This window comes from Limanda limanda, chromosome 10 (genome assembly GCF_963576545.1).
Source record: "Limanda limanda chromosome 10, fLimLim1.1, whole genome shotgun sequence".
Classification (NCBI taxonomy): domain Eukaryota; kingdom Metazoa; phylum Chordata; class Actinopteri; order Pleuronectiformes; family Pleuronectidae; genus Limanda; species Limanda limanda.
In genome coordinates, this window is record NC_083645.1 from 23,779,873 (window position 1) to 23,791,915 (window position 12,043).

Genomic DNA, 12,043 nt, shown 5'->3' on the forward strand with positions numbered 1-12,043 from the left:
GCTGCTGAAGGGCGTGATTCCAGGAAACCATTTGTTGATCTCTTCTGAGAGACTGTGAGCCTAATAACAAACCCTTTCATCAAATCAGCCCATTTGAGGAGCAGAGGGACACTCACACGTTTCTTTGTGAGCTCCTCACTCACATGTTTCTTTGTGAGCTCCTCTCATCGCTCGAACACGTGTTCGTTTTATAAAGACAGTCCATTATTCAGCCTTAAAACTGGGTGTCCTGTATGTCTCAATATGTTTTTGCCCCCCCAGATATTTTGTGATATGAGTATTTTCTTGTTTTTCTCACATAAGTTATTTATAAAGAACATCAGTTGAAAACGGATTGTTTTTCTATTTCTCACACTGAAGCAGTGACATAGATGAATGTGCACTGTCTCTGCACAAACCTCAGAGTCCTGGTCCCACGAGGCTCTGATGATTAGACCAGAAAACAAGAGGAGTGAATAAATGGACAATGTGGAAACTTCCAGGTTCACACATCAGAAAATAAAACCTACATAACCCATCTGTAAGGTGTTGGGCTGTTTAGTTATATATTCTTGAAATCTGTGGGACTACTGCACCATTAAGGATATTAAAATTTCTTAAAATATGAATTTGTTATGATATAAATAATATATAATATAAAAGTTATAATATATTAACATAAATAGTTTGAATTATAAGGGGCCTGAACAAAATTGCAAACATAAAAGTGAAGAGTTGTTTTTTGAAACAAGATTTAAACCACAATGTAAGAAAATTAACACAAGAGAAAATAGAAAAATAATTAAAACATGTATCTCTATTCAGATATAGTTTTAAAGTTTAGTGTACTTATTATTTTTGATTAGTTTGCAAACTTTTTGCACTGAAAATGAATCGGGAATATGATGCAATGGCTTGTAGATACTGTGTCATTCAAGAAGATAAATTGACAATGTGAATCTTCCAAGGTGTCTGTTTGGGTCAGTGTGTGTGTGTGTGTGTGTGTGTGTGTGTGTGTGTGTGTGTGTGTGTGTGTGTGTGTGTGTGTGTGTGTGTGTGTGTGTGTGTGTGTGTTTTGATGATTTCTGATTTCCTGTCTCCAGCTCGAGGCAGAGTTAGTCCCTGTAGAGATGTACATGTTGCATTATGAATGGACAAGCAGATAACCTCCAACGCAGTCACTCAACACTCTGCAACAAGCTGTCACTTGTCCATTTGACACAGCACCAACCTGTAACTCGAGTCGGAGCGATTGAAACACGAAGACAAAAGTGAGGATAACAAATTCTGTCTCACTGTTGGTTCTGAAACTTGTGAGTCACTCTGTCCTCCACTGCCGTCCGTATGTCCGTCTTCTGTCGGGAGGGGAAGACAGGTCTCGGTTATTACATCCTTGAGATGTTGTTTTATTTGATTTACCTTATGACAACCAGTTTTCTTGAGAAAAAAAATGAAAATCCACATCCGTCCTGATTTCTTCTGGAATAACTATTTCTGGGGTCACAAGTCATAAACCAGACTTGATAACTCGTCCCTTTAGTACCTCTTCCAATGAGGTTTTGTTTTTGTCTGTGTTTGTTAAAGTTTCCGTCTGTTATTTAGCAGGAATACGCAAATAACTACTGGATGGATAAACACAAATTGAAGTTTGTGGTATGGATCTGCAGAAAACCCATTAAATACTGGTGCGTATCCAGATCCTGGGGCGAATGAATGATCAAGGAATATTTTATAACTTTCTTTAACATAAACATTTTCACTGATTTCCCAGGACATAAGTATTTAGGGTAATGCTTTCTGTAAGTGTGTTTAATTTGGTGCAGCCTTATTTACCTTATGACAACCAGTTTTCCTGAGAAAGAAAATGAAGATCCACATCCGTCCTCATTCGTCTGAAATCACTATTTCTGGGGTCACAAGTAATGATCCAGACTTAATAACTAGTCACTTAAGTACCTCTGCCAATGAGGTTATGCTCGTGTCTGTGTTTGTTAAAGTGTCCCATTCAAAATTGAATGATGATCCAGGAATATTTTATAGCTTTCTTTAACTTAAACATTTTCACTGATTTCCCAGGACATAAGTATTTAGTGTAATGCTTTCTGTAAGTGTGTTTAATTTGGTGCAGCCTGATTGAATTTCAGGTGACTGTTGGTATTTATCCCAGTATCCTGCATTAAATGAAATGTCCTCCTGCATTATAGTGAATCTTTGTGGTGCATTAAGTGAAGATGATAATGATGATGCTTCTTCATGCTCATTTGCACACAAGCAGTACCTTGATTTGCATATTGCTGAGCAGCGCCCCACTGTTCAACAGCTGGTTGTACTGCCAGCCCCAGCCCACCTCCCCCACGTAGCTCTGCCTGGGCATAGGAGGGGGGGCACATGGTGCAGCCCGGCACAGATAACTGAGGTCTCCTGTGGCCTCAGGTGACGAGGCGCCCTCACCGATGTGCCGGGGGAAATAATTTGATCTCGGCCTGTAGTCTCCGATTCCATCTGGACCTTGACAGACGCAGGGGACATAAAGAGAAGACATCTAAATACTTTATTGAGGAAATGTTCATGTGTGTTCGGTCATATGACAGAGACAGACAATAACAAGTGCATTGACAATGTAATGTTACGCCCGGTGTGGGGTAACCCGAGAATAACCCTTTTCCCCACTCCCCAGGATGTCCAGTGCCACAACAATCAAACAATAAGTATTTATTTTTGCAACATAAAAAATAAAGATATAGGCAAAACATGAAGCAAACAATCTGCAATCAATCCCAAAAAATGTACCTAAAAGAAACTGCAGGTGAAAGGTATTTACAGAAGAAAAGGCCTCCCATCCACATTTACTCTCTGTATAGTATTTACCCAAACAGAGCAGGAAACTCAGATCTATCAAACAAGTTCACTTTAATTTCACAAAATCTTAATGCACATACAGATAGCTTATTATAATTAAACACTCAAACCTACACACTCACAGAATATGTCCACTTACTTGTGGCCCTGGTAACAGCGCCACCGTGTGGTCAGTTACATTCACATTTGCTCTGACAGAGAACTAGTGTTTTGATGTTATATTATTTCAGCATCATCTCAAAGAAGTGTTACAGCAGCCTGAGTCCCAACCAACTAGCTGACCTGTTTAAGATAACAGTTGTTGCATATTAAAGACATAACAACCGACTTGTTGCTTTCATTCAAATTCCATCCTTTTCCGAACACATTTATCTTCCTACACTCACATTACCACAATAAAAGAACATCCGGTCCTACCTGTGAAGATCATCCTTCTTCCACACTGTGACCTTCCCTCTGCTGCTTCACTGTCTCCCATCATTACCAGACTCTTGTCTTATAGTCGGTCCAAAGCTGCTTACACCTAAATAATGGGCCACCCTTGGCGATAACTTGAGCCCGGCGGTCTCCTCCGTCCACGGGGTCATGCTCAGTTGTCATGCAACAACCGGTTGTCATGGTGTCAGTGCTTGTGGCCTAGTTACATTCTAAAAGCAAGGGGATGTTTCGTCCATCGAACCATGTCCACTGCACATTTGAATTCAGTTTGTCCCAGATATCTTCATGACATAAATCAACATGGGAGCAGAAATGGTGCCAGTTCTCTTTTTGCATGATAACAATGCTATGTTATTATGCATAATGTTCATAGTTTGAGATAATTTTGTATATTGCACATAGCTACACATGTATGAATGAATATATATGTAAGAATGTCCGTCTTCTTATAATTGTTTTTCATCAGTGTGAATTTTGTTTCTGCAATCACCCCTGTGAGTATCCTGTGTCTGCTTTGTTTGTCAAAGCACTTTGTGAACCATGTTATCAAAGGTGCTAAATAAATAAAGCTTATATTATTGTTATACTTATAAAAGGCCTACATCAGCACCTCCTTTCTTATTACATCTTGTATTTATTTAAAGAGTTATTTTCCTCTTAGCCTCTCTGCTGCTGTAACATGGGAATTTCCCCTTGTGGATCAATAACACCTTACCTCTGCTAATCTTATCTCAGCTTTTAACACCCTATGCAGACACTGGGCGATAACTCAGTCCCTGCAGGATCTTAAGTTTTAAAGCGATCACTGCAGCCCGAAAATAACAAGAGTGGTTTTTGCCAGAAGAAAAGTTCCACCAGAGAAATGCACTGACTGGAAAAACAAATGTATTCATGTGAAGTTTGTGAATTCAGTGATGGATTTCACTGCACATAATATACATTTACATAATTGTTTACAATCTGTTAATATCGCTACAGTAATATATTATATGTACTTATATTCATTCTATGAAGATGAAACATTAAGGAGAACTAGGTTGCTGTTGAACCACTGACCACACCTTGCTTTTCACTGGCTGAATCCACCTACATGAGTGTTCCATGATGAGCCACTAGGTGGCGCTATAGCACTTCTTTTTGACATTGCACTCGCCCTCCTCGTTCCCATGTCTTTTTCTTTTTTGTTAAATGGACTCGCCCCTTGTGACTAAATCTCTGTCAAGTCACACGGAGACAACAACAGCCAGACAGGAAATGAAAGATTTGTCCTTCAAATAAAATCAATTGCTAAATGAACATTTAAGATAATTGTTTAAGAATAACAATGACATTGAAACACAACAGGACAGTTAAATAGAAACTGATTAATATGAACCAAACGTGGACAGACAGTTAAAAATGATTATGATGCATGGTAGACGATGCTAGAGCTCTATGAGGCATTTCATCGTCCCCCAGGGTTTAATTGACCTTTTCTTAATGGATAGTTAAAGTATCTATTATCTTTCCATCCAGGAATTTGTGTGATGCATTACAACTTTTATCCATAAATCTTAAATACGTAATTTTTCATGGGGGGAAATTGGCACATAAAATATATAATGTCCTGTAGAGATATCAGCAGATTATGTGAAATACCTGAATTACAGCAGAGAAGATAATCTAAATGTATTAGTGCTACATTCATACAGGGATGGTCACTTTTTTATAATAAGCTCTTTCTAACTTGCTTTTATTTATATGTAATTATTAAACTGCTAAACTGACCTATTTCTTCTCCTCCAACATCTACTGTTAGCTTGCACATGGCGAATAAAACCTTATCCTTAAATCTGAAATATTTAATCTTCATGGGGTGAAAGAAGCACATAAAATATATAATGTCCAGTAGAAATATCAGCAGATTATGTGAAATAACTCAATTACAGCGGAGAAGGTAATATAAATGTATAAGTGCTACATGCATATAGGGATGGTCGTTGGTGTTTATAAAAAGCTCTTTCTTACTTGCTTTTATTTAAATTGAATTATTACACTGCTGAGCTGACCTGTTTCTTCTCCTCCAACATCGACTTTTAACTTGCACATGACGATTACACCCTTATCCTTAAATCTTAAATATTTCATCTTCATGGGGTGAAAGTAGCACATCAAATATATATCCCGGAGATATGTCCTGCAGAGATGTGAGCAAATTATGTTAATTACCTAAGTTAATTACAGCAGGGAGTCCCATGTATTATGAACGAGCATGTGCAGAATGCACCGCTTAATATAAACCACAGACACAGACACCGCCCTAATACACCGTGTCCTCCATTGTCTCATCTGTAATTGACAATAAAAGCACGTTTGCGGTCACTGGAGCTTTGTTCTGAAAGGGCCTCCCGGAAGTGTCACGTTTAAATGCTGCCGACTTGACCTTCGGGGTGTCAGTCACCATGGTGGCGCACAACACAGCGGACCCGTGTTCACTTCCAGACCCACCGAGGAGGGGGGGGCAGAAAAATGCTTGGATCATGCCCGCGTCTCAGTGACTGTTTCCCCGGGTTCTGCCTCTCGACATGGACCGCTAGCTCCTCGGTTGTAGCCGTTAGCCGCTAGCTGGGTTTATTGTTTATTAATGTTTCGTTCCGACCCGTTGTTTCTCTCTCTCTCGTTCCGTCGCCCGGCAGGAACCTGCTGAAGACCCGGGGGACAAGCTCCGGAGACCCGCGTCCTCCAGCGAAGGAAGGGGACATTCTCCGCGGTGAGAGATTAGTTTTTTTAAATAAGAAAGGGGGGGACAAAGTAGTTTTTTACGGGGACTTGTGTCGCTGGCTGCCGGTTCCGGCTCCAGGCAGCGGAAAGAGCAGCAGCAGACACCCCCCCCTTCCCTTCCCTTCCCCACTCTTCCCAGTGGAGACTGGTCGGCTCGGCTGTCTGGCTCCAGTCGTGGCCTGGCTCCAGTCGGGGGGGCACTCCCAGCTCATCCGCTAGCTCACCCGGACAGTTAGCAGAGGGAGGACAGTTAGCATCTGCTCCAGGTTATATCCGCATCCCTCCTGGATCCCCAGCACCACCACCACCGCCGCCGCCGTGCTCCCCTCCTCCTCCTCCCCGGGATAGAGGCGTCGTGTCCGGGATCCTGCACACGACGTCTTTCCAAAACAATGGCGTCTTATGTGGATAACAGCTTTCGCCAGGCGGTGATGATGAACCCGGCGGAGCGGACGCAACAGGTCAGTGGAGGGACTGGGGTTTTACTCATTTGTTGTCCTTACTGGTTTTAGAACCAGACAAAATGTCACTTGTGTGTTTCTGTACCGGCTGCTGTTGTGCTGTTGGAGTATCCCCCCCTCCGGGTGCAACTGTTGCCATTCGGATAGCAGCTCGGCTACATCCCGCTACAGCTCCGGATCAGCTCCGGATCATCGAGGCCACTTAACAGAACATAACGGTGGGACCCGGACCCCCCTAACCCGGGGTCCTGGTCCAGGTCCGGCTCTGTGCACATATCAGGGGACCGTGCATATTTTTTTAGTTTCTGCAGGAAACTGGACTTTTTGCATTCTGCATATCTGGCACGTAAAGTAAAGTTGCAGGGATGTTCGCTTCAGAGGCTCAGACTAATCCCAAATTAGCCAGTAGCTCATATTAGCTCCAACACAGCAGAGACAGATACAGGAGAGGCACTTTATATTCAGACATGCACATCACACACAAGTGCACAGAAGAAAGAATAAGTTATAGAGCATCCAGCTCATGGATTTGAATTAATTAATAATCCTGGGGTTTACTGACTGGGTATAACAGCTGAAATAATTGGGGTGCAATCTTGCAGAATCAGAAGTATTTTATTGCCAAGTACGTTTACACATACAAGGAATAATACATAGGAGAGCAATAAAAAATATGAAACCAGTATATATTTACTCACTGTTTACCAATATTCATACAAAGTAACATTTATTTTGACATAAACATTTCTGAATAAAAATATATAAAAGATATAAAAAGTGAAGTAAAAAGTGAAATGCTAAATGCAAAACAGTGAACAGTGTCAGATTGCAATATGCAATGTAATTCAGTATAATATAATATGATATGATATAATGTGTTAATTTAACAGATCCTAGAGGTGTGGGGGTGGAATAAAAGTCCGAGTCAGGTGGGGGTCCCGGGCCTTGTTGATAAGGCCCACTGCAGTCGGGAAGAAGCTGGTCTTGTGAGAAGAAGCTGGTCTTGCAAAACATCAATTTGGCAATATATCGCCATCCTTTAATACGATTATCGATATGTTGGCACCAAATATCGATATTTACGTATAATATACACATAATGGGACAGTTTTTAGTTTGATAAAGACATAAAGGTAATGATGTGTGATCTGCTGAGCACAGTTCTGCCATACAAGCCAGTCGCCTGTCAGCTTACCCTCAGTCTTGACCTGTATCTATATTACAAGGCCACAACACACTTGATGACACTGAGGTGCACAACTGAAGACATGTCCCTAACATCCACCTGCTTATATCTACTGGCAGTTGGTTAATTCAATTGTGCAGAAGACCTTCAGAAAGTACAGGGGACATTCACCATCTTGTCCTATATTCTAAAATAAGATATTTGTATAGAGAGATCATAGTTTTGAGAGTTTGTGGTTTGACATTGAAAGGACAGCACACGTGGGACAATGCTTCAGCTCCATTTGTGTCTGTGAAAATGATTTTGTCGCAATATATCGAGTATCGCGATGTTAGCGTAATCGCAAGCCATGTTAATCATTTTTATTTCCAATGCCCAATTTGTCTAATTGGGCTTTTGCAATTATACCAATCACCATTTCTGATAGAGCAAGGCAGAATCTAAGGATTTTAAGATTTTCGATTTCTCTTCCTATTAATCACCATTGATCAAGTGGAGTTTTATCATTGGTTGCTGCAGACAGTAACTGTCTCTGCACCGTGCCACCCAAGCATCCCTCTAGCTGGATGTCTTCTGAACATGCAAATCCTGTGGGCTGTGGTTGTTGCCCTTGAGCCACAGGCACACCAGCACCCGGGCTGTGTGTATGACCTCAGATAGGATCAGCTTTGCTTCACAGATACACCCAATAAATCCAGTTTGTCTCCTGGGATTGTATTTTGGTAATTCATTTGGAGCGCTGCCTCCGCTGCACAGGGATCCTGCTCGGTTGTACCCTAGCAGAGGCTTTACACACAATGGACAATCAATAGACCACCACTTAAAACCAGTGGGCTGCAGTTAGTGGCACAGCCATCTGCCCGTTTGTCTGACATTGAGGAAACAGTTACTGGTGGTGTCACTGATGGCTTGTTAACCGCTCTACATGAGGTCGGGGGAGTTTACAGCCGGGTGCAAGGAGCAGGTGAGCGATGCCTCCACGGTCCAGGGGGAAGAAAGATGGAGGTATAGATTTTGGCTCGCATCAGTAGCAGAAATGTTCACGTAAGACAGGAGCAGGCAGAATAGTTTTTTGTCCTGAGGCTTCAAGAATTGATCGTTTCCTGATTTATCTTTTCTTTTGGCACAAAAGGCAAAATATTTGAAATATATTGGACCTACAGTCTAAAACTAAAATATTTAATTAACTATCATATTATACCCAAGAACAAATTGTGTGACCTTATAGAACATTTTACATCAAGACTGTTGACAGTTTATTTCTGCTAATTAACTAATGAGGTTATTTATAAGTTGCTTCTGTTGCTCACGACATTTGATTGACCTTCAATTGCCAATCTTCAATTTCTACCTCGGAGGAAGAAGCAAAACAACACAACAAAAACTGAATAGTTTTTCATGAAACCCGCTGGAAGGATGCTGTGCCGATTGAGGAATCTTTTTTTGACATTCTTTTCTAAAACTTTCACCATTGTCCTTGTAAATTATAAATGGAGCTTGATGTAAAAACATCTGGCACATTTCGGGAACTGATATCCTGAATATACATTTACTTCATTTCCCCTCAAAACTGGATATTTCTGGAGGAAATAGTTTCAAGTAGGTTTCATGATATCGCCCTTTTAAATGATAACAAGATCTAGCTCTGCAGTGTTGCCTGCTGTGGGTGTGGAAGAGAGAATATGATTCAAAGCCGTCGTACTTCTCATATTTAACATGCTCCATCCTGCAAACACCTGAAAGAACTTACAGTCTGAATGCTGTTTTCTGAGAACGTCTGAACCTGCCAAGAGAAAAATCTTCTTAATAAGAAATGCCGAGGCTTGTATGATCTACGTCCCACTTGGTTTGATGGCTGTGCTCCTTCAACACTTGCAGCGTGACCTGGTGCTGAGTCAGTGTACAAACATTTCATTCAGCAGGTCTTTGAGAAGTGATGAAAAATTAATGCAGAGGCAAACTATGCCAGTTTGAACAATGACTAATTCTCAATGTTTAGGAATGGGTTCGTCATTGGGGGGGAAAGGTGGAATGTGATCACAGGACTTAGACGTCTATATAAAATGAGCCTGTGGTCATTCTATAGAACGTCCGGAAGCTATATGATTATAATTGAGAAGTCTTTTTTTTGACATTAATCTTCACGGTGCTCAATCTCATTTGACCCTCAGTCCCGGATGCTCTTCTCCCTCTGTCTTTTTTAATAGCAGCTCCTTCCCCAGTGTTCTTCTACCGAGCGTCCAGCGAATGTGGCGTCTGACACCGTTTAGCCTAATGGCGCTGGCAGGGCCTCTCGGTCAGGATTAGCCAACGGTCAGAGGATCTGTCTTTATCGCTCAAGAACGGACCACAGTGGGATTTGACCCTCTGCCTCAACCCTATTGTCACACGGCAGGTTAAATAACCGGCCACTTGACAGCTATAGTGTTCGCGCCAGGCTTTGTCAGTTCGCTTCTCTTCGGGCTGTTACTGGGAGGCTACTGGATTTTTGACATCGGGCTGAAGAGGAGGAGGAGGCAGTCGGATACTCGAGGAAGAGGGATGACACAATTCTTCTAGAGAGCAAAGCTGCGTATTTGCTGAAGTTGCGATAAGAATTACGATTAAATAAGACGGCTGTTTGATCAGTAATTAGTTTTTTCAGTATTTGTGATAAAATTACATCCCTTTGAATTTAACTGAAGTATTTCTCTAATATGTGGCATGGTTCTCAGAAACATTGGACTAGAGGATTTTGAATTTGTGATCATCCATTTATTTTTGCCAACTGGCAGAGCAGCCTCACATTCGAGCTATTTTAAATTTTGTTGTAGGGTGGACGACGTGCTTTTATCTTACAGGAGCTTCTCTTCTACCGTCTCCTTTTAGAAATGTGTTTTTATCCACTTAAAAGCGACTGCAGCAGAACATTACAGGAAGAGGGTTGTTGTCAGATGTGGAGGTGAGACAATGACAGTGAGTCTGCTTCAGAAGACGGGTCTTACCAGTATGGGTTATATTTAAGGACTAATGTGAACCTGATGTGTCATCTAAATTTAAATTTGACTTATCAGAGATACGGAAATGATCTTTCAAGATATTATAGACTCTTTGATTCATATACACTGCCATGAAATGATCAAGTAGAAACTCCAGCCGCCTAATCAAAAGTGAGGAGTTGCTTCATGTTCTTCTTTTAATATGATTATAAATAACATTTCCACTATGGTTTAAAAGATATGTTCTCGAGTAACCTGGGAGGAATCGTTTTTTATCATTAGTATGTAAGTGAAAGTGCGTATATGTTTTTTTTATATAAGTCAGAAGTTTTAGTAGATGCATAAGCTGGAACATTCCACACTGACCAGTTGCAGTCTCAAGTCTTCAGTCTGCAATTAGCTCATAACTCTGAATAGTCGTGGCTGTGTATACGTGTATTGAGAATAACTTGTTTACGTTCTTGGACATTTAATGTCATTATTTTGGGCCTCAGAGGAATTGAACTAAACCAGACTCGACCGATTTGAAGTGCACGCTCTGCTGCAGCATCGCTCTCCTGAATCAACGGTGTCATACCGAGAGAGTGAAATCACTTTCTGTGGTCTTACAGGAACAGAAATCCACATGCACCACCTGGCCCCTCGGGGTGCACCGACAAACTCTTCTGCTTTCGCTCCTCCGTTTATTTGCAACTAGAAACTGTGCCGGGGAGAGACGTCTCTTCTCTCTTCAAGCCAGGTGGCAAAGCCAGAGGCCACAAACAACAGTCCTCTGCCGTGACCCTGCTTTTTACAGCTTCATAGCTGGAGGGACAGGCTGCCTACTTTACATTATTTCCACATATTCTCGACCTAATGAGGGGGATGAGCACCGGGCTGCAGTGTCTGCACGCAGACGAGAAACATTTAGAGGATATTTATAACCCTGAAGACTTGTCGTGAATAAATAAGGTTTAGTATCTGGATAATTAGCTGGTCGTCAGCATAAGAAAGGAGCAATGAGGAGTTTAAAGCTCCTGGTAATACGAGAAATGTCTAAAATGTTAATATGTTAGTAGACTGAGTGTTGAACGTGTGCTATGTACAAAATAGACAGATACAAAATAGAAGAGCTGGCATGCCAACCTGGACATACCATTCCTGTGCCCTGTTATTTGTCTGTTACATAACAGACAAAGGCTGTTCCTCTTTATTAAAATATTTATCGAAGCATGACATTTGGTTTAATCCTTTAAAACTGGGCAGGATATTAGCAAAGATCCTCAGTTTATACTAGAACAAAAATAATTACAGAATATAAATGTTGCAGAGCTCTTAATGCATTCAGCCATATTATTTTTGAATACGCAAATGGCTCGTGGGCATATGTATAGATATGTGTG

General features: G+C 41.2%; 2 protein-coding genes across 5 annotated transcripts in view; one reads left to right on the forward strand and one right to left on the reverse strand.

The window, feature by feature from the left end:
* Positions 1 to 1,271: 1,271 nt before the first annotated feature.
* On the reverse strand, positions 1,272 to 3,319 carry LOC133011482 (protein SPMIP2). Its single transcript, XM_061079208.1, has 3 exons — positions 3,256 to 3,319; positions 2,258 to 2,487; positions 1,272 to 1,334 (listed from the first exon to the last, which is right to left on the reverse strand). The coding sequence occupies exons 1-3, from the start codon at positions 3,317 to 3,319 to the stop codon at positions 1,272 to 1,274; spliced, it is 357 nt and encodes a 118-aa protein (XP_060935191.1).
* A 2,427-nt stretch (positions 3,320 to 5,746) lies between these two features.
* The window catches only part of rapgef2b (Rap guanine nucleotide exchange factor 2b), a 99,879-nt gene continuing 93,582 nt past the window's right edge, over positions 5,747 to 12,043 (forward strand). For all 4 annotated transcript variants that reach the window (XM_061079055.1, XM_061079056.1, XM_061079052.1 and 1 more), the window contains exon 1: positions 5,747 to 6,497. In XM_061079055.1, the coding sequence (XP_060935038.1) occupies positions 6,429 to 6,497 (69 nt within the window). In that variant the 5' untranslated portion in view covers positions 5,747 to 6,428. The remainder of the gene's footprint in view (positions 6,498 to 12,043) is intronic.